Source organism: Amblyomma maculatum, chromosome 4 (genome assembly GCF_055883805.1).
Source record: "Amblyomma maculatum isolate TAMU_Amacu chromosome 4, ASM5588380v1, whole genome shotgun sequence".
NCBI lineage: Eukaryota > Metazoa > Arthropoda > Arachnida > Ixodida > Ixodidae > Amblyomma > Amblyomma maculatum.
Window position 1 is genome coordinate 70,620,706 of NC_139347.1, and position 25,514 is coordinate 70,646,219.

Consider the following 25,514-nt stretch of genomic DNA (forward strand, 5'->3'; position numbering starts at 1 on the left):
GCGATTCATCGGTTCGTCATCCACTGCACCGTGTGCGGTTCTTGACCTCATTGTAACGGGAGAGGATACCGTTGGTATTGTCCCTGTAATGACACCTTACTGTAGAGGTGTAGTTGTTAAACCTCCAAGATTGAATTAAATACGTTATTATTTAAATCACACCGCCTTTACTTCAACGCGTAATTGATACCTTATATGGAACTAGATTACGAAGTTGCGCGCAGTTGCGCCGTTGTTAGTTCACGTGCTACGGCCCTACGGCTTGCTACGGCCGGCATTTGAAACTTTTTTGAGTTTCGTTTTCTGCAACCGCGGTTAGCGCGGAATGTGAGCGAGTGCGAATTGACAAAGCCCAGAACAAAAACGCAGCATGGAACTCGGACACCGCGGACGATGCTTCAGAAAGGTCTAGAAAGCCATCGTAGAGGGTTATTTTTGGCTTCTCCGTCGGGATCCTTGTGCCGGTCCCAGCGCGAGCTACGCGTGTGCACAGTCGCGTTGTCGTTGGTTGATATAATATAAAGGGAAGACAATGACTACAGGAACGTCAGAGCAAAACAGTTCGACGAGTGATGCTAAAATACTTAAAGAAGAAGGCAATACTTTGTTTAAGGCTGGAGATTTTGTTGGTGCTTTGGACAAGTACACGGGAGCGCTGTCACTTGTGGACAGCAATGAGCGGGTTGTCCTGTTGAACAACAGAGCTGCGGCCAACCTGAAGCTTCACAGATTTGAAGACGCTGTACGGGACGCTTCCGAAGGTAAGCGTTTTAAGTAGCTGTCCTGACGTCAGACGCTTTCAACAGTTTGCTTTAACACCGCTTCCTCGTCTTTGCAGTTTTGGAGCTTAGCCCGACGGATGCAAAAGCCCTTTATCGACGAAGTCAAGCTCACGAAGCGCTTGGAAAGCTTGATGAAGCTTTCAAAGATGCCCGTAAAGTTCTGCACTTGGAACCGAAAAACACAGCTGTTCAGCAGTCCATGCGTCGGCTTAGCCAAACTTTGGAGCAAATTGCGAGTACTTTCGTTTCATTTCGTGGCCACAAATTGGATCGTATGTTTTTCTTCCTCCTAATTTGTACGTGGTCACTACGTGGTCACTGCGTGCAAACACCCCAAGCCCCGGAAAAACTTGAAAAGGGTAAATGTAGTCAAGTAACATGTCTTATTTGGCACTTTTCCCGCAGGCAAAAGAAAATGCAAGCACCTCCAACAAAGTCGCACAAATGATGAGTGTTATCGAGGACAGTGCAACCTCACTGGACCTTAAGAACCAGGTAACCAGTATTTAAAAAGGAATAAAAATTTATTAGTATTTGTAGACTTCATTACTGTTGCTTTTACTTCCAGGCTGCAAACAACCTCGTTGTTATAGCTCGTGAAAAAGCTGGTGCAGAGGCTATTTTGATGGCTGATGGTGTTGCAAAGTGTTTGAAAGCCATGGAGTCGCTAAAGAATCCGGATTTCTGTCTATCCTGTATACGAATCTTCAGCGAACTGAGCAAGAAGAGGCCTGACTGGGTATGCAGAGTTGATCTTATCTTATTGTTGCGACAAAACTGACACAAAGTACACTATTGCAGGCATTGAGAGTGTTGGAAGAGTTTGGTCTTCCTGCAATGATTGACCAATTCATTAGCAAAGAGGAACAGTATGTCACGGCAGTTCAGTACCTTTTCCAAACTATCATAAATTCCCTCAGTGGTATGGATTCTAAAGATTCGAAAAAGCCAGATCCTCAACTAGTGAAAGGTAATTTCTTTTCATTGTGTTGAAGTTTCTTGAGATTGTGCAGCATATATGTTCTTCTCGTGCAGATAATGAAGCACACATTGATGCAGTCATGCTTGCATTGGTAAGGAGTTCCTCCAGCCGTGTTATGACAGCACTGGGCCGCGATGCTGTCTTGGAGCTAATCACAAAGAATGTGGACTATGATCGTCTGAACTGGGGCATAAAGTTGGTTGATGCTGATGGTGAGGTGCAAGGCTTCTCTGTCTTTTAATGGCTGTGCATGCTCAGTGCAGTTTTACGAGGCTTTGCAACTGTGATGTTTTCAGGTCTGAGGCACCTGCTGGAAGTTGCAAGCGAGCTTGAGGATATAAAATATGAGAGCAGCATGGACATAACTCCAAACACGAGACCAAACTGCTCTGTTGCATTTGAAAGGATTTACTATTGCATGGACTATGACAAAGCAAAAGAGAAGTATAGGGAGAAAGTGTTGGAATATGTCAAGTAAGTATAGTGCTGAGACATGTTATACTCTGGGTATTTGTGAGATGGCAAGACTCAGCTTTTCTCTGTGCCTTTTCCAGTGAAAAGCTGGGAGATCCTGAAATTGAAAGCAAGGTTCGCATTACTGCTGCTATCACAGCATTGCTCCTGGTGAGTCCTTTCTTTTTTCTCTTTGGGCTGACTTGTCTGCTTTCTTTGCATGTTTTCACGAACACATACACGTATGCTGCCATTTTAGTGAGGCAAAGAAAAAGCTAGAAACAAGGGTGCTCGCAATGCATAGTTAACAGTACAAGCCTCTTTCTGTTTTTGTTGTGTATTTGTGACCTTTCTTTTATAAGCTGCTTTTGTGCAAGTTACTGTACGCACAATTCTGTCAGTCCATGAACATTATTTAGGGGTTCAGCTCATTCTGAAAGACTCCTGATGTTGAATGTCTGCCCATGCTCCACTGCTGGCCTGAGGACATGGGTTCAATCAAGGCTATAGCAGCTGCATGTCAATGAGAGCAAAACACAAGGTGCCTGTGTATTCCCAGAAATTTTGAAGGTACACTCTTTGTCAAAAGTATGTGGCCCAAGAGGTTCGCTTCTAAGCACTGTAACGTGGCTGCTGGCAGCAATACTGGAATATGAATGTAAGCTAGAGGAGAATGAGGGCCAGGTTTGTCATCTACGAGATTTGCAACACTAGAGTTGCTTACAAGCCTCGTTATTGGGCTTAGAGCAAAAATCCTTGGGCCGTATACTTTTGACAAAGACTGTACCTCTCTGGCTTTAACCCAGGAATGAACAGAGTAGTAATAAATGGTATTCTACGGCGTGAATCAAAAGCAGTCACTGAAGCTTTTAACAGCTTCTTTGTATCGGTACTTACTACGAAAAAGGATGAACCCTCGATAAAAGCGTCTGGGCCAGCACGATCATAGCATTGTCATATCATGGGAAGGTGTAGTTTTGTTACTCTTAAAACTGGATATTAAGAAGTCGCTTGGTCCTGATAAGATACCTCATGTGTTTTCGAAGCGTTACTGCGAATGGGTTTCCTATTTTTTGGAAAGGATATTCGTAGCATTGTTACGTGACTGAACTGTACCGAGTGATTGGCTCTTAGCAAGAGTAGTTCCAGTTTTTAAATTTGGCGACAAACTTGACGCTACAATTATCGTCCAATATCTATCACATGTTCTACATGCAAAATATTACTGAAAATAATATCTAAATATCTTGTAGAATACGTTGAAAGTAATCAACTTTTTTACAGTTAGCATTATGGTTTCTGTAACCGTTTGTCAACAATAACAAAACTCAATCAATGAAATCGCTCATGCTTCTGCTACAGCCATAAATTCAAGAGAGCAAATTGATGTCATTACAATAGACCTGTCCAAAGCATTCGACAGAGTGTATCACACAAAACTTTTATACGAACTGCATGAGCTTGGTAGCGGTGTACAAATTATTAGTTAGATTCAGGCTTACTTAATTAACAGGAAGCAGTTTGTAGTTATAGATAAGGAGTGCTCATCTACATCAATAGTATCATCTGGGATTCCGCAAGGATCTGTTCTGGGCCCTATATTGTTTCTGCTTTACATAAATGACATTGCGAAGACATACACCCTCTCTTCGAATTTCTATTATTTGCTAATTACATTGTATTATTTTGTTGCGTAAAAAGCGAGCAAACGAGATCATTTTGAATAACTCTTTGAAAGCTTTATATGAATGGTGTTTTAACTGGGACTTGAAAATCAATTATGAAAAGTGAATGTCTATGACAGTGTCAAACAAGAAAAGTCCATTGGTGTTTCCGTACATAATCAGTAACATTGAAATAAAACATTCCAGTAAATTAAAATATTTGGGCGTTATAGTTTCCTATGATATAAGCTGGAGTGATCATGTACAAAACATCTGTGGAGCAGCCCCAAGAAAACTCGGATTCTTATGGTGAAAGCTAAGAGATGCAACACCGGATGTGAAATTAAAAGCATATAAATCAGTAGTAAGGTCAAGTCTGGAATATGCGAGTATAATTTGGGATCTAAACTAAAAATATCTCATGCACAAACTTGAGTGTGTTCAGAGATTAGCAGTGAGGTTTGTATTTTCCTGTTATCAAAAAACGAAGTGCATAACAGAACCTCTTTCACTAGCTGAACCACCAACTTTGGCAACTCGCAGAAAAATAGCTAGGCTCAAGTTCTTTTATCAGCTTTACCACAGTAATTTCAACCTGGATTTCCTCTTGTACTTGCGGCCACCAGGAAGACTGTCATTCTGTGCTAACCACCCCTTTGCAGTTACGTCTTATGTATCTAGAGTGGACGTTTATAAATTTTCGTTTCTGCCTAAAACAATTTTTGAATGTTTGAATAACCTTGACCAACATGTATTTGATAGAGCTTGTTCTCAAAAAACCTTCGAAAAAAAATGATGGAACTATGTTGCACAGATGAATGTACCCTTTTCCGACCCTGTAACAGCCCGGAAGGGCTAACAGTGTTTGGAAATAAATAAAAAATTCTGTGATGTCAAAGAACAGTAAAGAACCTTAAGTCATCGAAGTCATTTTGAGGCTTTTCACTACGGCGTCTCTCACAGCCCATGGTGCTTGGTATGTTAAACCCGGTACACCAAACAGTACCATATCGAATGTACGGCCACAGTCAAAAATTCATGGAACGCAATATCACGAAAGGTAATATTAGTGAAAAAAAATGATTTTGTTGTCCTTCCTTTATATACTCTTGAATAGGCACGTACAGCCTAATTGGTATTTTGTGCAGTGCATCAGTAGATCTTTACTATTATGCTTCGGATTGAAAGAAAAATAAAATTTTTTGGGCGCAGTCACATTCTATTTGCTTTTGAAGATGGGTAGAGATCGTGGAATGGCCTTTCAGTATTTAAAAAACTCAAGTAAACTTGTTTATAAAAATGATGAGATGTACCTGTTGTCATAATCATTACCCCATGTTCTCTCTTCAGGGTCCACTAGATGTTGGCAACAACTGCCTTGCGGCACCAGGTGTTGTGGAAATGATGCTTGCCATGGCAAGTTCAGAAGAAGAATTGCAGCAGGTAAAGTTTCTAGTTAAAGTTGCTAGTTTGTTCGTGCTTCACGTTCGAGGAAACCTGCCACTAATCATTAAAAATAGGCTTTTTGAGGTATGAAAACTGTCATCATGGAGTGACGGCACTGGGGAGATTGATCATGTAGGTTTTTCGAAACCGCGCATCTTTTGACACGAGGCTGCCAAAATTTGTTCAGTCACAGGGCGGAGAGTAATCACATTTTTGAAGTTCTCAAAATTCATATGGCCACTACTAACGGCTGGTAAAAAATTGCTAATTGGAACCAGATGTGTAATTGTAATAGCAGAAAGCTAATTATTAGTAATTACTTAATCTTGCTAGTTAACATTATCCGCCTGTTGTCTGGTGTACGCCACAAATAGTACATTTGTGCAGCAAAAATCTCAAAACTTGCTGTTAGAAATTAATGGCAGGCTTTCTTGAAACTCCTGGCATGAGGGTGATTTGCATATTTGTAAGCACTCTTTTAAGGCAGATGCAATGTTCTGCATAACAGAACTGTGGTATTCTTATGTCCTGTGTCGATATTAGGTCTTCAAAGCTTAAAGGGACAGAACACAAGAATTTATGCATGATTTTTTTTCTCGTCACATTGGAAGCTTTTAAGGTGTTCGATTCCATAGCGGTTTTGTTAGAAACTCTGTAGAAAATTTATACCAAGAATTTTGTTATCAGTGCACGCACTCGTTTTTATGCAGGAAAATTCTGGAAATCATAAACAGCGACTGCGATGACCATGGGGCGTTGATAAAAAAGGATGTACTGAAAACCAACACAAATCGCATTTGCCAGAGAGTAATTACATTTTTAGTGTAGAGTAGCATCCATTTCAGTTTCCGTACTCAAGGCTGGTATGGCACAGGAATGTACGCCTTGTCGACAAAAGTTTTAGTAGACCGTGGTCACCGCTTCGTCCGAGGAGTTCAAAACACTGTGGCACTATCCAGTGACAAAGCCTGAACGCATGTCATTGGTGATGCAAAAGGAGGGGTGTTTGTTTATAGAAGGGTCCACTGGACAGAGTTCAAAATATGGAACATGACAAGTACCTCTGGAAGAAAAAAGAATACTGTACGTTTATGAAAATCAGTGATATTTTTTTAAGCTATGGTCATACTTCAGTTGTTTGTATGCAGTTTTCAATGGTAAATTAAAATGATAAATTCATTGTTTCTTTGATAGTGTAGTACTCAATCTGTAGTATATGAGGCAAGATCTTTTCATTTCCACCATCGTTTCATGACGTGCTTTAGCCAGTGTTCTGTCCGTTTGAACACGGCTTAAAAGTGCCCACTTGTGGTATTCTCGGCCTTAAGTTCTCCCTTGTTGGATTTAAGCAGACATTTAATAAACCTTCTCTGCTTCACATCCCTCCTACCACTTCTCTTCAGAAGAGAAGAGGCCATGACAGTGGAAAAAAAAGTGTTATGACACAAGTGATATTTGTACTAATTGCGAGCCAAGCAAGCAGATGACTCACTGTCACTGCATTTCATAGATTTAGCAAAGATGTGTGTCAACATACATACTGTGCGGTCATGATAGTCAGCATACCAGGAAAAAAAAAAAAAAAGAAACGAAAGGAAGTCTTAGATGCTATTCTGCGAGTCAGGTGTGTGCTATGCAAGAAGTATGGTTCAACTAATCTCGCATGGGGTTCACATCGTTAGCTATTGTGATGTAGAAACCGTTTTTCAGTATATAAAGTGGTACTTGCAGAAAACAGGAAAAGGCGGAAGTTTGAGAACCAAATGATTTCATTTACTGCAACATGATTCCAGGAATGCGAACTCTCTGGGCTAGGCTAATATTAGGCAGTTATGCACTTCATGGCATTTTATGGTAGCAGTTGCTCATACAATTTCAATTTATTGCCATATGAATACTGGTACTGCTTCAGACATCCATCTTCGGGGTTTAGTAACTTATTTACGTTTTTTGTTTTAAAGCACAAATGCCAGAATATCTGGACCCTAGCCATCATTAAAAGGTTAGGCCCCTTTCTTATTGGCTGCCCAGTACATGCATTCATTTCACTGCAATGTACCACTGTACTTTGCAGAGAGTAGCTGCTGAGGCTATCATAGCAGCAGCTTCGAAGAAGGACAAGTGTACCAGCATCATATCCACGGGAATGGGCATCTTGAAGAAGCTGTACAAGTCTGAGAACGACAACATCAGAGTCCGTGCCCTTGTCGTAAGTGGTCTGTTTGTCAGGTTCTTTTTGCAAGGGCTTCATTTAGTTTTTCTCCATAAAGAATGGAAAATAGAGTGCGCTGTAGGTAATGGGAAATGGATCTTGTCAGTTTGAAAAGAAAAAATAGAAAGGAAAAGAAAATTGTTTATATCAATGTGATACTCGATCTTGGCAGGCACTGCTGTGAGCTTCACTTTATTTGGTCTTTGCAACAGGGCCTTTGTAAGCTGGGCTCCTTTGGTGGTACAGACAGCAGCCTGCGGCCCTTCTCAGATGGCACCACACTGAAGCTTGTAGCTACGTGCCGAAAGTGAGCATTTTTTTTTTCTTATTAAAGTGGATTGGTGTTGTCTGTATTTATGAGATGAAAGAAGCATTACTCCGTGTGATGTATGCCCATTTGACGTTTTGTGTTACCTTTCAGCTTTCTCATTAACCCCAAGAAAGACAAGGACCTCAGAAAGTGGGCGGCTGAGGGCCTGGCATACCTTACTCTCGATGCCGAGGTAAAAGAAGACCTCATTGCTGACAAAGATGCAATCCATGCTCTCATCGACTTGGCAAAGGTTGGTTGTTTACTTCACCACTTGCACGAGGTTTTTACTATCTCTGGTTGCAAGGCATGATGTGGTCTCGTGTGATTTTATTTGCTCAGTTAATATTCTGGACACATTGTACCGAGCGTAAAAAAGTGTCACGAAGCTTCAATTGCAAAAAGACTTGGTTAACACAAATATTTGAGCTTGAATTTATGTTTGGGTTCAGTTTTGAGTCATGTCTTGCCTTTGAGGTTGGTTTACATTGTAATTTATGCTGTGGCATTATGATCTGCTGGGATCATGGATGGACCCATCCAGGGCTCATTGCATGTGGTCTGTGCGAAGGCCACTGTGATGCTGTGTCCTCCCGTAGCACCACAATGGAGTAGCTTTGGAGTTTGTACCAATAAGTTTTGCTTTTGTGCTTCAGTTACTGTTCCTACGTGCTAATGGTTTGGGTGCCTTTTTCAGAAGGGCAGGTCGAAACTGGAGGGATTTTAAGCAAATTTTTGGACATTTTTGATAAACAGGTGCAATGTTCGTTGCTACTATATGACATCGTAGGCAGTATTTATTCTAAAATCATTCTGGAAGTGTGCGATGATTGTTTCTTAGGTGCTGTCTTAGGGTTCACGATGTTATGGGATAAGAGCACGAAGACTTTCTGTGCTCTTTCTGTGCTGGACTCATTGCATAAAAAAAAAAAAAAAGAAAAGAAGGAACTGTACATGTAACCTGGAAGGCTCTGGCCAAGGCTTGGCTTTTTTTGAAAGCTTCCAGAGTCAAAGTTCATGACTATTTTGTTGTGACTCCCAAGGACAAACATAGCAAGCTTGATTTTTATTGCTTCGAATGCCATTAGACATTTGTTGCTTATGTAAATGTTTGGGGCAGTCATTTTTAGCAGCTTTGAGCCAGTAAAAAAATATGACATAAAGTGTGGTTTAAGACACCTTCAGTGGTAAATCAGCATGGCAGCTGTACAGCTGTAGTTATAAATTGTTATGCTGCATCAGTCCACGCTCACGTGAGGCCCAGCGTGAGTCACTGCCGCGACTAACATTGTTTCTGTCAAGTGCATGGGGCGACTGCACTTATTGCGCTGAAGTTAAGGCAGTTTTGAACTATATTATTTTAAACCTTTTTTAAAAATTAAACATCTGAATATTTGAGCTAATATATTTGCCCATCAACATCCATTATGTTGAAATAGCTCTGTATAATTCAAACTTTACATAATCGACAGTTGTCTGCGTAGATGTCGCTTCGCACAGTTCTTACGTATTTAGAGAACAGAACATGATGTTTCTCACTGTAGCTTTTTTTTTACTGCTGCCAGCAATTAAATTCTTCAAACTCTAAAATACTTTTGTAGAAAAGAAAACGAAAAGGACATGAAAGAGCATTGCTGTCGAGCTTAGTGCTACCTCTCTTTTCTGCAGACCGAGCAGAAGTCTGTTCTGTATGGTGTGCTGACAACATTGGTCAACCTCACAAACAGCTATGAGAAACAAGAAATTATACCAGAACTCAAGGAACTTGCAAAGTTTGCTAAGCAGCATGTGCCAGAGGAGCATATTTTGGTAAGCCTTCTTCTGCTTTGCTTCATGGCAGCGTGTTGCAGTGAAGCAAAGCTAGAACTGCATGCTACGTCGGGAATAAAAGCGTAGGTAATTGGTTAGAATGAGGGTCTCGTTTTTATTGCATTTATTTTTTCCTTTCTTTCCATCAGCTTTAGTTGTTGGCTTCCCGTGACACCATTATCAGTTCATTTGCCTAATTGGCCTGGCAGTGTTCTCAAGGAGTCATTATTGTACTAATTAGGCAACTAAGAAGAAAGCAAGTTTGTCGTATAATAGCCTAAAGTGAATGCAAGCAGGAAGTGAGTAGTCCATCATATTTGGGTACCAAGAAGAGTAACCTAAAGTTGCCTAATATTTAATGCCATATCTTTGTATCTCAGCAATATATTTCTGTCTTGTAAACTTTTCAAACATTTATTAGAGCGAATATGAGGGCCTTAGATAATAGCCCAAAGTGAATGCAAGCAGGAAGTGAATAGTTCATCATATCTGGGTACCAAGAAGAGTAACCTAAAGTTGCCTAATATTTAATGCCATATCTTTGTATCTCAGCAATATATTTCTGTCTTGTAAACTTTTCAAACATTTATTAGAGTGAATATGAGGGCCTTAGATAGAAAGATTTAGATTGTAAACTTTTGAGGGGGAGTTCCTTGGATTTGTTATACATTGCTCCTAAAAACCTGTGCAGTGCCGTTTTCAAGAACTTCATGCTTAAAACAACTTTTATTTGAAGTTGACTCCATCTTTGGACATTCTGGTTGCTGTGCATGTGTGACTGGACTAGCATTTTAATGCGATTCAAGTTTGTCTCTTCTGCGTCCTTTCATTCTACTTGCAGGATTCTAAAGAGCACGTTGATAAGCGGACTAAAATTCTTGCTGAGACTGGTGTTACTGTGGCGCTTGTGGCATTGTCATCAACGGAAAGCAAAAACAGCCGGGAGATGATTTCTAGGTACTGTCAGTGGTTCTTGTGGTTTCTTTGCATGTATGCAGTGCTTCGTTCATCTATTGCACTTTTGCTAGTGCTTTAATTCTCTTTATTTTTGTTGTTGTGCTATTTCCACTATAGGTTTCTGCAATGGGTTACTGTTTAACCATTTTATCTCTCGTTTATTATGCATACAATGTACAAAAAATACTCTTGAGTTGTTTGGATCCATAGCCAGAGGGCTTGGGGTCCAATATAGATTATGGTACAATTTAGGCAGATGAAACAGTAACAATTAATAGACAACTGTAAATGCAGGAAGAAAGCTGCAAGAATTCACAGAGGATTTCTGCTGGTCGAGGAGGAATGCCTTAAGTGTGGGCACGAAAGTACATTTAATCCTTAAATCATCAGGAATAACATTCCTGATTTGGGCACCATTAAATTCTATTATCGGTATTGTATTGCTCAAGAGGAAAGTATACAACTGTTGCATCTTACCTGTACTCACCTATGGGGCCGAAACGTGGAGGCTAACGAAGAGTGTTCTACTGAAGTTAAAGACAGCGCAGAGGGCTATGGAACGAAAAATGGTACGGGCAACATTAAGAGATGGGAAGCTTGCTGAGTGGGCCAGAGAAATAACTAAAGTTACTGACATTCTAGTGGAAATCAAGAAGAAGAAATGGGCATGGGCAGGACATGTAGTGCGAAGAAAGGATAACCGTTGGTCGCTTAGGGTAACAAACTGGATTCCAAGGGAAGGAAAGCGTAGCACGGGGCAGCAGAAAGTTAGGTGGGCGGATGAGGTTAGAAAGTTTGCAGGGGTCAAGTGGATGCAGCTAGCACAGGACCGGGTTATTTCGAGGAATATGGGAGAGGCCTTCGCCCTGCAGTGGGGATAGTCCGGCTGATGATGGAGTATTATGGCATAGTGGGACGTTAAAGTTGCGAAGGGTTGCAGCTCTAGTGGTTCTGCTGGGAAGTTGGAAGAGGTCTAACGGAAAATACTATGCACTATTGCTACAGTTTTTAGAAGATACTATATATAGTGTTCAAAGGCTGCCATCTTAGCGATTTGGATAAAGTCTTGTTAAGTCGGTGCACTTTGAAAATGTTACAATCCTAACCGCTTGTTATTGCATGCAGAGAATTGGATCTAGATATGTCCTGTAAGTGCTACCCCAAGATTTCAGGCACATGTGCACAGTTGTGCGCATTGCAATTGCGATGGTTTTTATATGAGCGTGTTAAATGCTATTTTCTTTTTCTTCTTTTTAACCAAATTTAGCATTTCTTGTGCACATTTTTATGTTCTCTAGCAAACTCAGGAAAATATATTTTTCACAATAGTGAGCTTGGCAGCGTGTCTTCTGCCATTTTGTTGCTGACTGGTTTTTTCCCATCTGAACCACTTTCTCACATTTTTTTTTAAAATTTATTGCGTCGTGCACATTTTCATAAAAAATTCAAAAAATGATTACACAATTCCCACAGTGTTTATTTTATAGGCTTTGATATGTTATTATTACAATATGTTGGTATTATTACCAACAAGCCCAAGCATCTATTCTTTAATATTGCAGTTTCCAACTATTTTGACAGTTTGTATGAAATTTTGTATGTGCTTGTAGAAAATGAACTATTGTTGTTTTTTGTTGAAAAACCTATTAAACTGGAGATTACCAGCATACCAATGCAGTGACCAACCTGTAGTAGAAAATGTGTGATGGGTAATGGTTTGTGATGGCAGTGATCATGAAGCAGTCATGTTTGGTGTTCACGAAAATTAAAAAGAAATATTTAAAAGTATCTGCCCCAACAGCTGAACTAAAACATTGAGGAGTTGTAATGTTACGCATGGAAAACATGGTGTAGTAAGCATTTCTGTTCTAAAAATTGGGTGTTGTGTCCCCTTTAAACAAAATGGTGCAGGTCTATTTACTCCCTTCCACAGCTGTGGTTGAGCACCTTCTGTGAAAGCCACTCTTGAAAGTGAACAGCATGAAAGAAATAAATAGAAAACGTAAACAGAACAAACATTTGGTCACTATTTAGGGGAATTCCCCAAAGGTGGAGTAGACTTATAATAAGACTCCTTAATTAGAACAAACACTCATCATACCCATCATGCTTGTCAAAACTGTCATGGCTTCTTTTTTTCTTTCAGAGTATTCAATGCTATATGTGAGCATCAGGATCTTCGTGGCTATGTTGTTCAGCAAGGCGGTGCAAAGGTAAGCGCACAAAGAGATCTTTTCAGATCCTATTCGCCTTTACTTATGGTAATATCACGTGAAATGTGAAAATTTTTGGCATGTTTGCCGCTCTTTTTAAATACATTACCAAGGGGACAGTATAGTTTTTGTTGTGCTATATTATTATTTTATTTTAACAGTGCTGTTATTTTTATGCCTTGCCTGTAGCTTTTGTGAGCACCAATAATCAACATCTGGCACTAAATGCAACTGGCCCAAAATGTTTGGCAGTCCTTCAGACAAATATCGTAACAAATCATTTGTTTCGTCTTATGGCTGGACAGTGTGTGCAGTGAGACATAGTATATGTGGGGCCGATGATCATGTTGCCAAGCACGTTTTTGCATTTTCACACAGGCCCTGCTGAAGCTCGCTCTGGAAAACACGCCTAATGGAAAAACCATAGCAGCACAGGCTTTGGCGAGGCTTGGGATCACCATCAATCCTGAAGTTGCATTTCCTGGACAAAGGGTGAGAAAGCATGAGTTGCAGCTATGGCGTTGCAGGCTTAAACTTTCTTGGTATGCCGTTTTATTTAGGGGTGGTCTGAGCTGAAAATTGCAGTCTTCTTGCGACATAACAGCAGGATTAGATGTGAAATGCTTCAGTGGGAGAGAGAAGCTGCTTAATGAAAAAAACTGAGAATTTAGCTGGATTTAAAATCTGCGGTCATTATACTTTGTGTAAGGAAGAGGATTAGAGAGAGAAAGGTGGTGGGAAAAAGTGCAGAAGATGGTAAAGCTTTAAGATTAGTAAATTGTAACAACAATGGGCTTATGTGGCAGTGGCAGTGCTGTCACAGAACGTGCGCTGCTGGCTACTTCTGGAATGACTGCCGTCTGTCAGTGAAAGCCATTGAGTGCCTAGGGCCTAAAGTGCCAGTAAACGCATTGCAATTGCTGGAGGTGACTTCTGATCCCGTCCTTCTTCCAACTTCTAATCACGTCCCTTCGTCAAAATCAGCTTCACAGAGGCATTTTGTGGTGTCTGATGTTGTGATGTCTGCACGCTCCATGCTGAACAGTGCTTGCAAAAGCAGGTGCAGCAACAGGGTGAAACATTTGCCAGCTTCATGGAGGAAGGGCATTGTATATTTACGAAAGCACATCAATGCGAAGGTGCCTGGAGCGACAAGATAAAAAGCATTAGGAAAGTTCTTGATGAGGAGTTTTTTAAAATGCTCCTGGCCAAGCAGCTGGGACACAGTTGCCTCTGTCATCGGCTTGTGCCAAAGCTACAAGAAGCTCCACAAGCAGCGCATTTTCACTCGCTGCACCATACATTAGGCTTAAGTCCTGTCCGCTAATGCCATGGTCACTGGTGGGGCCTTAGCTGTTGCAGATCAAACAGTTCATTCTCAAAGAGGTAGCGCATTGGCTTGAACTGTCCGCGGAGCTCAGGACCAGCTTACCAACACCGACTGCAGCTCTTGGCATATCATTCAAGCTTAAGTTTCAGATGCCCTGTGCGTCGTGGATGCCCTGCACGTCGCGGATTCCCTGTCACCCATGTCTCGGCAAGCCATGGCTGTCCCTTTTACATACATTCTGGTGGGACAACCGTCTCACCCATTGGGCCATTTACCCGACGCTCTTCCGGACCCACTGATTGTGCCATGGCCTCTTCTTCACTTGTAGTGTGCTCCTGTGGCATCACCGTTGACTACTTTCATGCTGGTGATCTTCAACTATGGTTGCCCTTGGTGCACGTGACAACAGGCCTTTGCTTTGCCTGTGACATGGCATAATGTGGTTCACTACTATCAAAGCCATTCTTCACCACCTGTGAACACGTTGCTGATATCTGCATACGCATCTTGCGTGTCTCCTTGGCGCCCTCTTTGGCGCCCCTCTTTGCTGTGGCACCATTCCATCAAACCAATGTGGCGCCACGTCAGCTCTTTCACAACAAAATAGTTGTGAGCGCAGCTCCTGAGGCAAGAGCTGTATCTATACAGAAATCTGCAAAGCCTCCAATGTCGCCCTCCAGTGTTATTGATTTGTTTGTGGAAGGTATTGTGACTCATGTCTCTCATTGATATTAGCATTTCTGGGTCAATTATGGATGCGAACCCTTGTTAGGAAATGAAGAATGTTAAGATGCCATTCACTGAGGTTTCACTTTGCACCTCTAACGTCCAGGAGATCTAGCCGCATACCGCGTGCATGGCCCGAGTCATACAAGATTTCTCATGCATGATTGAATTTCTGGTGCTGTCCTCCTGCCCACATGGTGTCATTCATGAATACGACTTTCCGTCCGAGCATTCTGTCATCTATTGCACCTGAGCTGACATTACCCTCGTAGTCCTCCCCGTCACTCCCCTAGCCAAGCCTTCTGCTGAACAACTGGACAAACTTCTCGACCTTCGGTCAGTTGTCTGTCCTTGTCTACTAATAACGTGCCTCACCTTCTGGTCTCACTAGCACACCTGCGGTATGTCTACTTCGTTGGAGTTATTCTTTCGCCACAAGAACCTGCCACTTCCCTTCGTAGTCTTCGCAGTGACCTCCAGCGGTGACCTCCACGGCGTACTTGTTGACAACCCATTGCCATATCCTGCTTTGGGTGTTCGGCAAATCGACTGAGCTTTTCTACGTCTTCAGTTAATGCACTACTGTTTTTCTTCCATCACTCGATGCTTTTGTGCCTGAATTCCAGTCATCCCTGATATCTGATATTCTATTGATTCAAATCTAAGATCAGTGCTTTGTGACTAGTTGTTACATCTTTTGCAACAATTCATTTTTTGATGCCTGCGAGTCTTCACTCAGTAATTTATGTCTCGTGCGGGAAAAATATAAGCTTCCAACTTTAAATGATAGCTTTCCTTAGTTTTAAAGTACGGAATGGCAAAAAAACTGGATCTTATTCTGTGTACATACCCACTTCTCTTAGATACAAATGCAGGTGTGATCAAAGTATTATAGTACAGGCTTTGCTATTTGAAGTTTTATAATGTGTTCAGTGCAGGAGATACGATTATTTAGTTGCTAGTGCACCAGCATTACAACGGTGAACCAGCACAAGTGCAGGTCTGTGTCTGTCATCTTCAGTTAACAGAACACAGTTCCAAGAGTGCATCGGGGCACTATAGAATATATAAGACATGCCATGCCTTGTAAAAGCATTCCAATGCCAATCTTAAGTGCCCGTATACTAAGGTTCCCTTTATATCCAATGTCTTGACCATCAGTGGAATTGATGTAGATCGTGGAAGCATGTTAAGTGTACTGTATTTACATGATTGCAAGTCTGTTATTGTATACTATGGGAGGAACCGAACATAGAATTGTAGCCGTGTCGTAGCATCCTTGAAATCTGATTTGTCTTTATTGGCGGTGCGCTTGTTTTGGCTTCATATGTAAGGTTACCTCTCCCAAACGTCTGATTTTCAAATTTAAAATAGAGGTAGACTTAACATAGTGTAAATGCAACTCTTCCGATGCAGCTGGTTTCGAACCCATAGAGTTGTTGCCGAGTTCTGTGGCGGAATCTATGGCATGCTTGAAACTACCGCAGAGCATTGCAAGGGCAGGGATAAGAGTTGCAGGGCCCTAACCTAACCTATAGCTAGCCACCTAACCTGGTTTGCAGTTGTTGCAGGATCTTGCAAACTACAGATCTTGCAGATCTAGTGGGCTGGACCTTTTGACAGAGACTTTACACAAAGATGAGACCTTTGTCATGTCAGCATTGCACAGTAGCAGCGGTGCCTAAATTATAGTGTCTCGCCCTTTGCTTTCCAGGCAATTGAAGTGATCCGACCTCTGATGTCCTTACTGCATCCAGATTGCTCAGCATTGCAGAACTTTGAATCTTTGATGGCACTCACCAATCTTGCAACGATCAGCGAGAGTGTCAGGTAAGCTAAAATAACCTTTTTTCTGTTGACCTTTTCTCTGGTTTCAGAAAGAAAAAATTAGAAGGGTTCAACGCTGCTGAGCTCAGTATGGAGCGAAAGCATTAGCTGCGGGTGACCGAGCGTTCTTCTTCTTCTTCTTCTTCTTGTTCCTCCTCTTCTTCTTCTCCTTCTCCTGCTTCTCCTCCTCCTTCTTCTTTTAGGCGCGCGCGGGCTCAGGGATCATGGACACAACACACAGCAATGAGCGGTTAGACCTGGCGTAGTATTGCTTTCCCAATATATGTACATTGCAGGACAGATTTCACGATAAAAAAAAAAGTGGCATTCATTTGCTGGCATTGAGAAAAGCTGCACTCCTGTCCACTGCATGTAATGTTCGAACTGCTGAGATACTCTTTAAACTTCATATTCAAGGGGGAAGTTTTTATTGCGAAAGCAATACTACGCCAGGTCTAACCGCTCGTCGTTGTGTACCATTTACGTGCCCATATCCATGGTCCTCTGGCAGGAGCTGCCAACTTGGGTCTCTCGTTTGACATGGGGCAGCTATGTCAGAATCAGCCTGCTAGGACCTTGGCATTCACGTTACCCCTATAGGCCACTAAGGCATGTTCATATGGCTTGGTTAAAGCGGGGCTTTATATGTGGGCCGGGAAAGAAGAAGAAGAAGAAGACAAAGAACGCTCGGTCACCTGCAGCTAATGCTTTTGCTCCATATTCAGTTCAGCAGCGTTGAACTCTTCTAATTTTTATTCCTTGACGTCACCCTAATACATATGAGTTCCTCTCATGGCTTTGGGATCAGTCAATCTGAATATAATTATGATAAATTATGTAGTCAAGCTGAAGATAAATGGATTTGGCTGATTCTTTGCAAGAACATCCAACTTTATTGGTCTAACCGCTCGTTGCTGTGTGCCGTGTCAGAGTCCGGGGTCCCAGAGCCGGCGCTGCGCTTAACAGAAGAAGAAGAAGGAGAAGAAGAAGAATGCTCGGTCACCCGCAGCTAATACTTTCACTCCATATTCCTTCAGCAGCGTTGAACCCTTCTAACTCTTTTTATTTAACGAGCTTCAGTATTCTGTACGGCTGTAGCAACTAGTTGGCAAATATATGTACATTGCAGGACAGATTTCACCAACAGAAGCAATTTATTGCTTGTGGTTGAAATGAAAAATGTTTTGTGATGCATTTATGCATTTGCTGCCCACATTAGAAGGGGGTTTTGTTTTCGCAAAAAGCACGCGAGAAAGTGCACTGATTGGCTGAGCGTTGTGAAGAAGAAAAGAGGTTTTTGAGTAGAACAAAGTGTATTCGTGGAATCTTAAATGATATTACATTTTTTTGTGAGACTCAATTGAACAATGTTTACAGCAACCATTCTGCATTATAATGCTCTAATATGGCCAGAAAGAACAGTTGCCTTAACGTGCCAGTGGCATTTATGAGATGGCACCCGGTAACCTTACTCATCTTCTGACCCCAAAAGGGCCCGCATGATCAAGGATGGAGGAATCACCACAATAGAAAACTACTGCTATGAGGACCACACCATGTTGAAGCGAGCTGGCGTCCAGTGCATCCTGAATTTGATGCAGAGCGAAGAGGTAAGGCACCCATCATGTTGAGCACACCGCTCGTGTGTGCGTAGTGAGCTGTCAGTAGTAATAAGTTGCTGAAATCAAACTTCCGATTTATTTGAACTAGCTCCCCTCAATTCGAGCTGACAGCTCTGCACGATTCAAACAAATTGTTGATGCTCTGCTAGTTTAAAACGTTTAAAATGTTTAAAATGCTAGAAACGTGAAGAAATGTGAACTCTTCGCATCAATGTCGGATGTCAGCTTATCAGTTATATACAGGGATGGCATGTTGCAAGAGATGGTGCCTACCACAGTTTGGAAGGAGCGGAAGCGTAACATGAGGCAGTGTGATGGAGACTCCAAGCAAAAGCTTAGAGAGATGTAATTGTGACGAGCTGAGTAGATTGTGTATTGTATGCTTAAATCTGTCATTTCTAATACACGATGCATTCAACAGGTTGTCAAAGTTTATGAGAAGGGTGATCGAGTGAAGTACTTGACACTGTGTCTTGAAGACGACGACTATGACACAGCTTTGGCTGCTGCTGGTGCACTGGCTATACTGACGTCCGTCAGCAATGAAGCCTGTCGCAAAGTGGTTGAGGTAAGAACTTCTGCTTATGGTTTAATGTTGCAAAGCGACTTAGGCTATGAAAGATGCCATAGTGGACGGCTCCAGAATTTCAACCACCTGAGGTTCCTTAATGTCCACTGACATTTCACAGTACATGGGTGCCTCGCAAACTCTGTGTAAATTGCTAATTGGTGTGTAGGAAAGGATAGGCACAGTATCTTTCGCACTTCTCGCTGGACGCCTGAGCCATGCCATATGGGAAGGGAAGAAGTTGGGAGTGAAAAAGCAAAAGAGGTACTGTAGTGGAGGGCTACGGAATAATTTCCACCACCTAGGAACTTTTAAGTACATTGATATCGCTTTCTTATCGGTTTAAGTGGAGTTAAACAGCGGCTAATTTTTCTTTTCAAAGCGTTTGAAAGTGCTTAAAGGGCCCATGAAGAGGTATTTACTAAAACTAAAAAATGCACACGAGTAATAGGTACTCCATCAATCCTCTCTTCAATGCTAAAATGTTTAAGCTAGCATCAGCCAGCCGTGGTGGCGCAGTGGTTACAGCGCTCGGCTGCTGTGCCTGAGGACGCAGTATCGAATCCCGGCCGCAGCAGCTGCTTTTTGATGGAGGCAAAAAGTAAGGTGCCCGTGGGCTGTGCGGTGTCAGTGCACGCTAAAGGAACCCAGGTGGTCGAAATTTCTGAAGCCCTCCACTACGGCATCTCTTATAGCCTGAGTCGCTTTGGGATGTTAAACCCCATAAACTAACCATAAACTAACATTTAAGCTAGCATCACTAACACCGAAAATATCGGTGATAGAAAATGATGCTCCTCCTCTCCCCCGTCAACTCAACCATAGCCTCCTTTTTATCCATGCCCGGTCGCAGATGCCAAAATCAAAGAATGTCGAATGTCATGTTCAAGGCCACGGTGGAAGAAGGAGAAGTGCTCCGTTGGCGCACCTGTGCTGTGGCGAGATGGCGGCCACTATTGTTTGTCGCTAGTGGCAGATAATATTTTAGTATGCTATGCTTTCTGCTGATTCTGGTGGAATTTTTATAGAGCAGTCGCATGTGGGATGAGAGTTAACAGCCTCTGTCAGCAGTAGAACTTTACAACATACAAATGTGCCTGTTTTATATTTATTTAAACGCCTATCGAGATGCAGTTAAGAAATTTTATGCCACTTAATGCCCAAATCACCTAATTTTCAAACGCGGAGACACGCTTCATTTGCTCGAGCAGCTATGGAAACGGCGCCGTAGAAGCCTCCCGTGGTAGGTAGCCTCTTTGACAAAGAACCATTAAATAACCTTTTGTCGCCAACACGATTCCTGGTTTTATGATCAGCAGCTCAGCTGACTGAGGAATGGCGATATCCAGGGACCCACTCACGCAATCCCTTCGGCTGCAACTTCAGACTGGTACCTTAATCAGCCGTCTTGAATATTTAGTGCATTTAGGCTCGGCAAAAAGAGTATAGCTATACACTGACTGGAAATATATAAATGCTTTCTACGTTGCTGCAGCCATGGATAAACGCCCAGCAAGGAGAAGGTATCACTCTCCGGTGCTCCTAAAGACGGAATTCAGAGCGCAGGTCTATGAAGGAACCTTCCTCCAGCCAAAAGAATCATTTCAAGTGCGCGAGAATCATGTATGCATTGAAATAAAGTGCGTGTGCGAGGAGCGCCCTAGCAATCTTTTCGGAAAGAACGACAAAAAATGCCCCTAGTAATGGTGCTGCCTCTGGCAGTCGCAATTCGTAAATGTTACATTAACTGGCTGGGCCTAGTGGCTCTGTCGGATCGCCTTCTTCACTATATCTGAAGGAGCCCGAGTGGGTGGGTGAGAGGCCGAGAGTTGGAAGCACTGCTTCATGATGAGCAGCTTAAGTAGGCGTTTTGCTGTGTTGCTGTGTCAAAACTCTTTCCTTTACATATATCCGAATCCTCTGCATGTATTTGTTTGTCCTCGTGCGGTAATGTTCCACCCCCTTAAAGGCACGAACGCTGGGACATAACAGGTTGCGGTAGTTGCGGCTGGAATCTCCACTCAAAATAATGCACGATACATGCAGCGGGAGCTTTGTGGTGCGAGTACTTCATTGCAGAAATGTGCATCATCATGACGAGCAACTTGTTTTTGGTGCGTCATGTGAAGCGGCGCCAACAACCCATGCTTTTAGATAACAATCTTGAATGGCCGCGCTGGAATGGCATATCGGGCATGTATTATATTGGAGGCTATGACTCAACGCATGCCAGCGCGGAAGAAAAGAAAAGAAAAACAATCCGCAACGGCACCCCACCACGCTCCGTTCCGCCTGCGTCACTTAGGAGCGTCCAGTGAGTGGGTGCACCCAGCAAGCTCCAGTGACATCACAAGGGAGGTGTGCATCATATGGGTGGTTTGCACGGGGGGAAAGTGTCGCCACAATCATTTGCAAGCGGTCGCTAGGAGCGGTTTTTAAAAATTGCAAATTATTGGCTCCACGCAAAGCTTTTAAATTTGGCGCAAATACTCACAAAGACCCTCTGTGAATTTCTTCCCCTCTAATATTAGGGCAAGCACTTTTTCAGGGGCCCTTTAAGTCAACTCCCTTACAAAAGACAATAGATACTGCCATGCTGTGTCGTTGGCGCTAAGTCTGGTGTGTTTAATGTGACATTAAAGGCCTGCTTTGTGTATTGCTGATTCACAATTTATTGACATACTCAACGAATTTGCAGCCACAACATTGTTGTGTGGCTTCCTATATATGTTGCAGGCGCTGTTGTTTCGCATTGTTAATTGCATGCGCATTTAGGTTGAACGGTTTTCCGCATGGGTTGTAGGCGTTGACATTTTCTTTCTAGAGCCCCGTTGTGGTTGTGCAGTGGTTAGGGCACTTGACTACTGTGCCTAAGGATGCGGGATCGAATCCCAGTTGCGGCGGCCGCTTTTTGATGGAGGTTAAAAGCAAAGCGCCTGTGTGCTGTGCGATGTCAGTGCACGTTAACGTACCCCAGATCGAGCCACTGACCACGCGTACGCATGTGCACAGCTCTCGAATAGGAGGGTGCCCGGTGAGCGAGCGGCTCTTACTTGGATACATAACTACAAAATCTAACTAGCTAAAGATTGCCTTGCATTAAAAATGGTGTTTTAGTCACTGTATCTAGCAGGCTACTGTTTTCAAGTTCTTCCGAATTGTTTCAGTAAACATTCCATGACCACTGAAGAGGTGGGAAAACACTATGGCCAGTGGTACAAATACTGCAACTAAAAAGAGGATTACGCAGCCTGAGAGCAAGCCTTCCAAATAGATTTTGATGCTACGCTGGACCGGCATGGTGCTTTGCGTGGAACACCAACAGTGCACAAATTCTGCACGTTATTTGTTAAGACATACGGCACAAGAAATGCTTTTTAACATTGCTGTGTTTGTTGTCTGCACCAGCCTAAACTTACTAAGGAATGTGGCAGCAACCAGTATATAGAGTACTCATTTTATGAGCAAGTGAGACAGCTAAAATGAACAGGATGCCATGTCTTATACACGTTGAAGGTGAAAATGTGTTATGCTAATGTGAACAGACCATGTCTTGGGTACTCTTGGAACTCTCAGTATTCATGGCAGACCACTGTGCTAATTTTAGGTGGTCCTTTTCCCAACTTCGCCACATTTTTGACAGTATTCCTGACAATTTCCCGACCATTCTCCAACTTTTCTAGAATACACAAACTTTCCCTGACAATACCAGGATTTCCAGGTCACTAGGTGCCCCGATCTCTTAATTACAACGATTTGCTAGGCCCGTCTGGTTACAAGAGGTTTAAGTTTCTGTAGGTGGTTGCTAACTGCACCAGCAACAAATTGAAGGTACCACAGAGACAGCTACGTGCCAGGCAGTCAGGCGCGCCACCACACAGTCAAACTATTTGGTGGAATGAAAATAGTTGTGGAGGCTCTGCCCTTGGTAGTTTTTCCTTCATAGCCAAGAAAACCCTTGTCGCCTGGTATAAGGAGCCACCAGAAATTAATGCCACTTCAGATTTTTCTACAAATTTTTCATTTTCACGAACGTCAAAATCGAGCGCATGTTAGAATTGAAGGTGCGTTAGAATAGGACAAGTATGCTGTTACAGAACATATAACATGGTTACTATTCCACCCTCTAACTTTGTACGGACAAAATTTTGGTACCATTCTTTGTTGGAAATGTGAGCCACTGCTCTTCAAATTTGCTGTTCTGCCGCGGTTGTGCAGTGGTAAGACGCCCGACTAGTGTGCCGGAGTACCTGGGTTCGATCCCGACCGCCGGCGGCTGCGTTTCGATGGAGGCAAAACGAAGTGGTGTCCGTGTGCTGTGCGATGTCGGTGCATGTTAAAGATCCCCAGGTGGTCTAAATTATTCCAGCTTTCCGCTTTCACTCCCATCTTCCGCCCTTCCCCTATGGCACGGTCCAGGTGTCCACAGAACAAGTGGGACAGATACTGCGCCTTTCCTTTCCTGTGAACCAAATACTGTCATTATTACAATCCCATATCTTTCTGGAAGTCACCGGGCCAACTCTAGCATTAGCATTGTGCAATGTTGTAGCTGATGCTTGGCTGATCATACACTATCATCTTTCTTCTGTGAAAAAAAGCATGTCACATGCTTTTTTTTTTGTGCAAAGAAACAAGGCAAGAGTGGCGGAATTTTATTTTCACAAGACAGCAAACATTGGACCAATGGCTCAAAGTGTGATGTGGCTTGACAGAGAAAGCAATGAGTTAACGAGGGTACTTCATGGTTCTTACCAATATGGCGGTCCTGGTAATCAGTTGTGTAGTGTCTAAAACAGTGAATAGCTTTTTTTGGTTTGGCTATTGGGTAGTACAAATCCTTCAGTAGCATTTCGTTTGTTTCGATATGCTCAACTCCTGTCTTGAGGCTGACGACTTGGCACAGTGCTGCATAATTAAGCTTGTTGCTGTGTCGTGCAGTATTATAAAGTTTCCTAGGAAAAACTGCGATCACACAATGACCTTTGAAGTAAAACATATGATGAAACAAACTATAAAAGGCATTAAGCTCGTACAGGAACACAGGGCCATACCATTGCATTGTTGTATGACATTACAAGCTGGCTTCTGCATAGGTTTTTTAACAAACACTACGATTGTGCATCAGATAGCACTCGTATGACTGTTTTATTCATTATTCGAGGTAAAATTAGAATTCATTTTTTGTATAAGGACATTGTCTTGTTGTTTAATACCACGAGCTGATCATTGTAGGTTGTGTCGGGCCATAAACACAAATCTGCATGCTTACTACATAGAAATGTAATTTGCAGGTCCAGGACTGGGCTGATATATTTGGCGGACTGGCTGCGCACAAGGATGAAGGCCTTCAGCACCGTGGTCTCTGCATCCTGAGTAACCTTGTGCATTCCACGAGAGAGGTGGCTGAGAAACTTGTGGACAGCAAAATCTTGGAGGTTCTTCTTGCAGTCACCCAAATAGAAGAGGCGGCAAGCAGCGAAAAAGTGCGCGAATTAGCACGGGATACGCTCAAGAAAGCCGAGGAGTGGAAATTGATTGAGAAGTCTGCACAGCCTTCTAGCGACGTTCAGTAGAAGTGGCTGGTGTGCCAACTTCAGAAGAAAAAGCCTTCGAGGAATGTTGCCTACTGATAGAATAAATTCTTTTCTTTCAGCTAAATGTGTTCCAGAGAGTCTGACGAGGTGGAGCAGGTTTCCAACAACAAAAGCAAAAAAAAAATTCCATGCCGCATCCAAAAATTCCCTTACTTGGATGAAAAATACCTGCTTTGAGCACTCTCACCTTTCAGCAGTTGGGAAAATTTAATTTTTGTTGTGTTATTCCATAATATTTTGTATTTACTCTTTACTGTTCACTGCTATTAATGAGGGCCGAAGTAAAGGAATTTGCCAGCACCATAGCCATCTTACAATACCTTTAGCCAGAAAAATCTTTTCTTATTTTCCTGCTATTTTAAAAAATTTCCTGAAAATGAAGATCCCCTTTTTCCTCCAGGCCATTTTTGGCCAAATATGTAATGAAGAAGTGAGAATTCCAGAAATCGGACATAGTTGCAGAAACTTCCGTTTTAAGACTTCCCACGACCTTTGAAGCCTGTGTGACTGAAGAAAAATTCTTTCCCGGGGATTAAACTGGGAACTGCTGTGAGACTAGTACAGTTAACTTGGCTAACTAGAATGCTGACAAGGTGGTATGGTAAGGTTGGCTGGATCGACAGAGTAAATGCTGATTAAAGTGAACATTGCAATTTCCAAGTTAATCTATTGTTCTACATTTGCGTGAAAAAAAAAAAAAAAAAATCAATGCCCTCAGCAACTTTATGGCCTCGCTACTTTATATAGTACATGCATTGCAGCCGTGGCATTCAGCTGTCTTGTTGACTATGAACTTGCTTGAAAATTTTATGGTCCCATTTGGTTTATGGAGTTTCACAAGATGACTCACATTACGAGAGACTGTGTCATATAAGGCACTAGATAATGCTGACCACCTAGGCTTTGTAACTAAATGTAGCCGCCACAGCCAGGCTCGAACTTAGGCCTTCTGGCTCAGTAGTCGAGATGGTAACCTTTGAACCACCACTAGAAGTCATTTTTAATTCTTTGATTTT

The 25,514-nt window shown here is 42.4% G+C and overlaps 1 protein-coding gene across 2 annotated transcripts; it reads left to right on the forward strand.

The window, feature by feature from the left end:
* The first annotated feature begins 55 nt into the window (after window positions 1-55).
* Window positions 56-24,562, forward strand: unc-45 (unc-45 myosin chaperone). Of its 2 annotated transcripts, none has more exons than XM_084601912.1 (20): window positions 56-761; window positions 839-1,014; window positions 1,188-1,277; window positions 1,351-1,521; window positions 1,584-1,752; window positions 1,818-1,976; window positions 2,061-2,238; window positions 2,319-2,388; window positions 5,232-5,324; window positions 7,402-7,536; window positions 7,752-7,846; window positions 7,961-8,102; window positions 9,518-9,658; window positions 10,500-10,615; window positions 12,762-12,828; window positions 13,207-13,320; window positions 16,599-16,714; window positions 18,204-18,321; window positions 18,755-18,901; window positions 24,196-24,562. In XM_084601912.1, the coding sequence occupies exons 1-20, from the start codon at window positions 533-535 to the stop codon at window positions 24,475-24,477; spliced, it is 2,808 nt and encodes a 935-aa protein (XP_084458038.1). In that variant the 5' UTR covers window positions 56-532; the 3' UTR covers window positions 24,478-24,562. The 2 variants fall into 2 exon arrangements, with proteins under 2 accessions (XP_084458038.1, XP_084458039.1); XM_084601913.1 differs by lacking the exon at window positions 24,196-24,562 and adding an exon at window positions 20,397-20,531.
* Window positions 24,563-25,514: the final 952 nt, after the last annotated feature.

Coding starts and splice junctions, on each gene's coding strand:
- unc-45 (XM_084601912.1), top strand. CDS start 533: ATGACTACAGGAACGTCAGAGCAAAACAGTTCGACGAGTGATGCTAAA. Junction 1,753..1,817: donor AGATCCTCAACTAGTGAAAG/GTAATTTCTTTT, acceptor CTTCTCGTGCAG/ATAATGAAGCACACATTGAT. Junction 12,829..13,206: donor TTCAGCAAGGCGGTGCAAAG/GTAAGCGCACAA, acceptor ATTTTCACACAG/GCCCTGCTGAAGCTCGCTCT.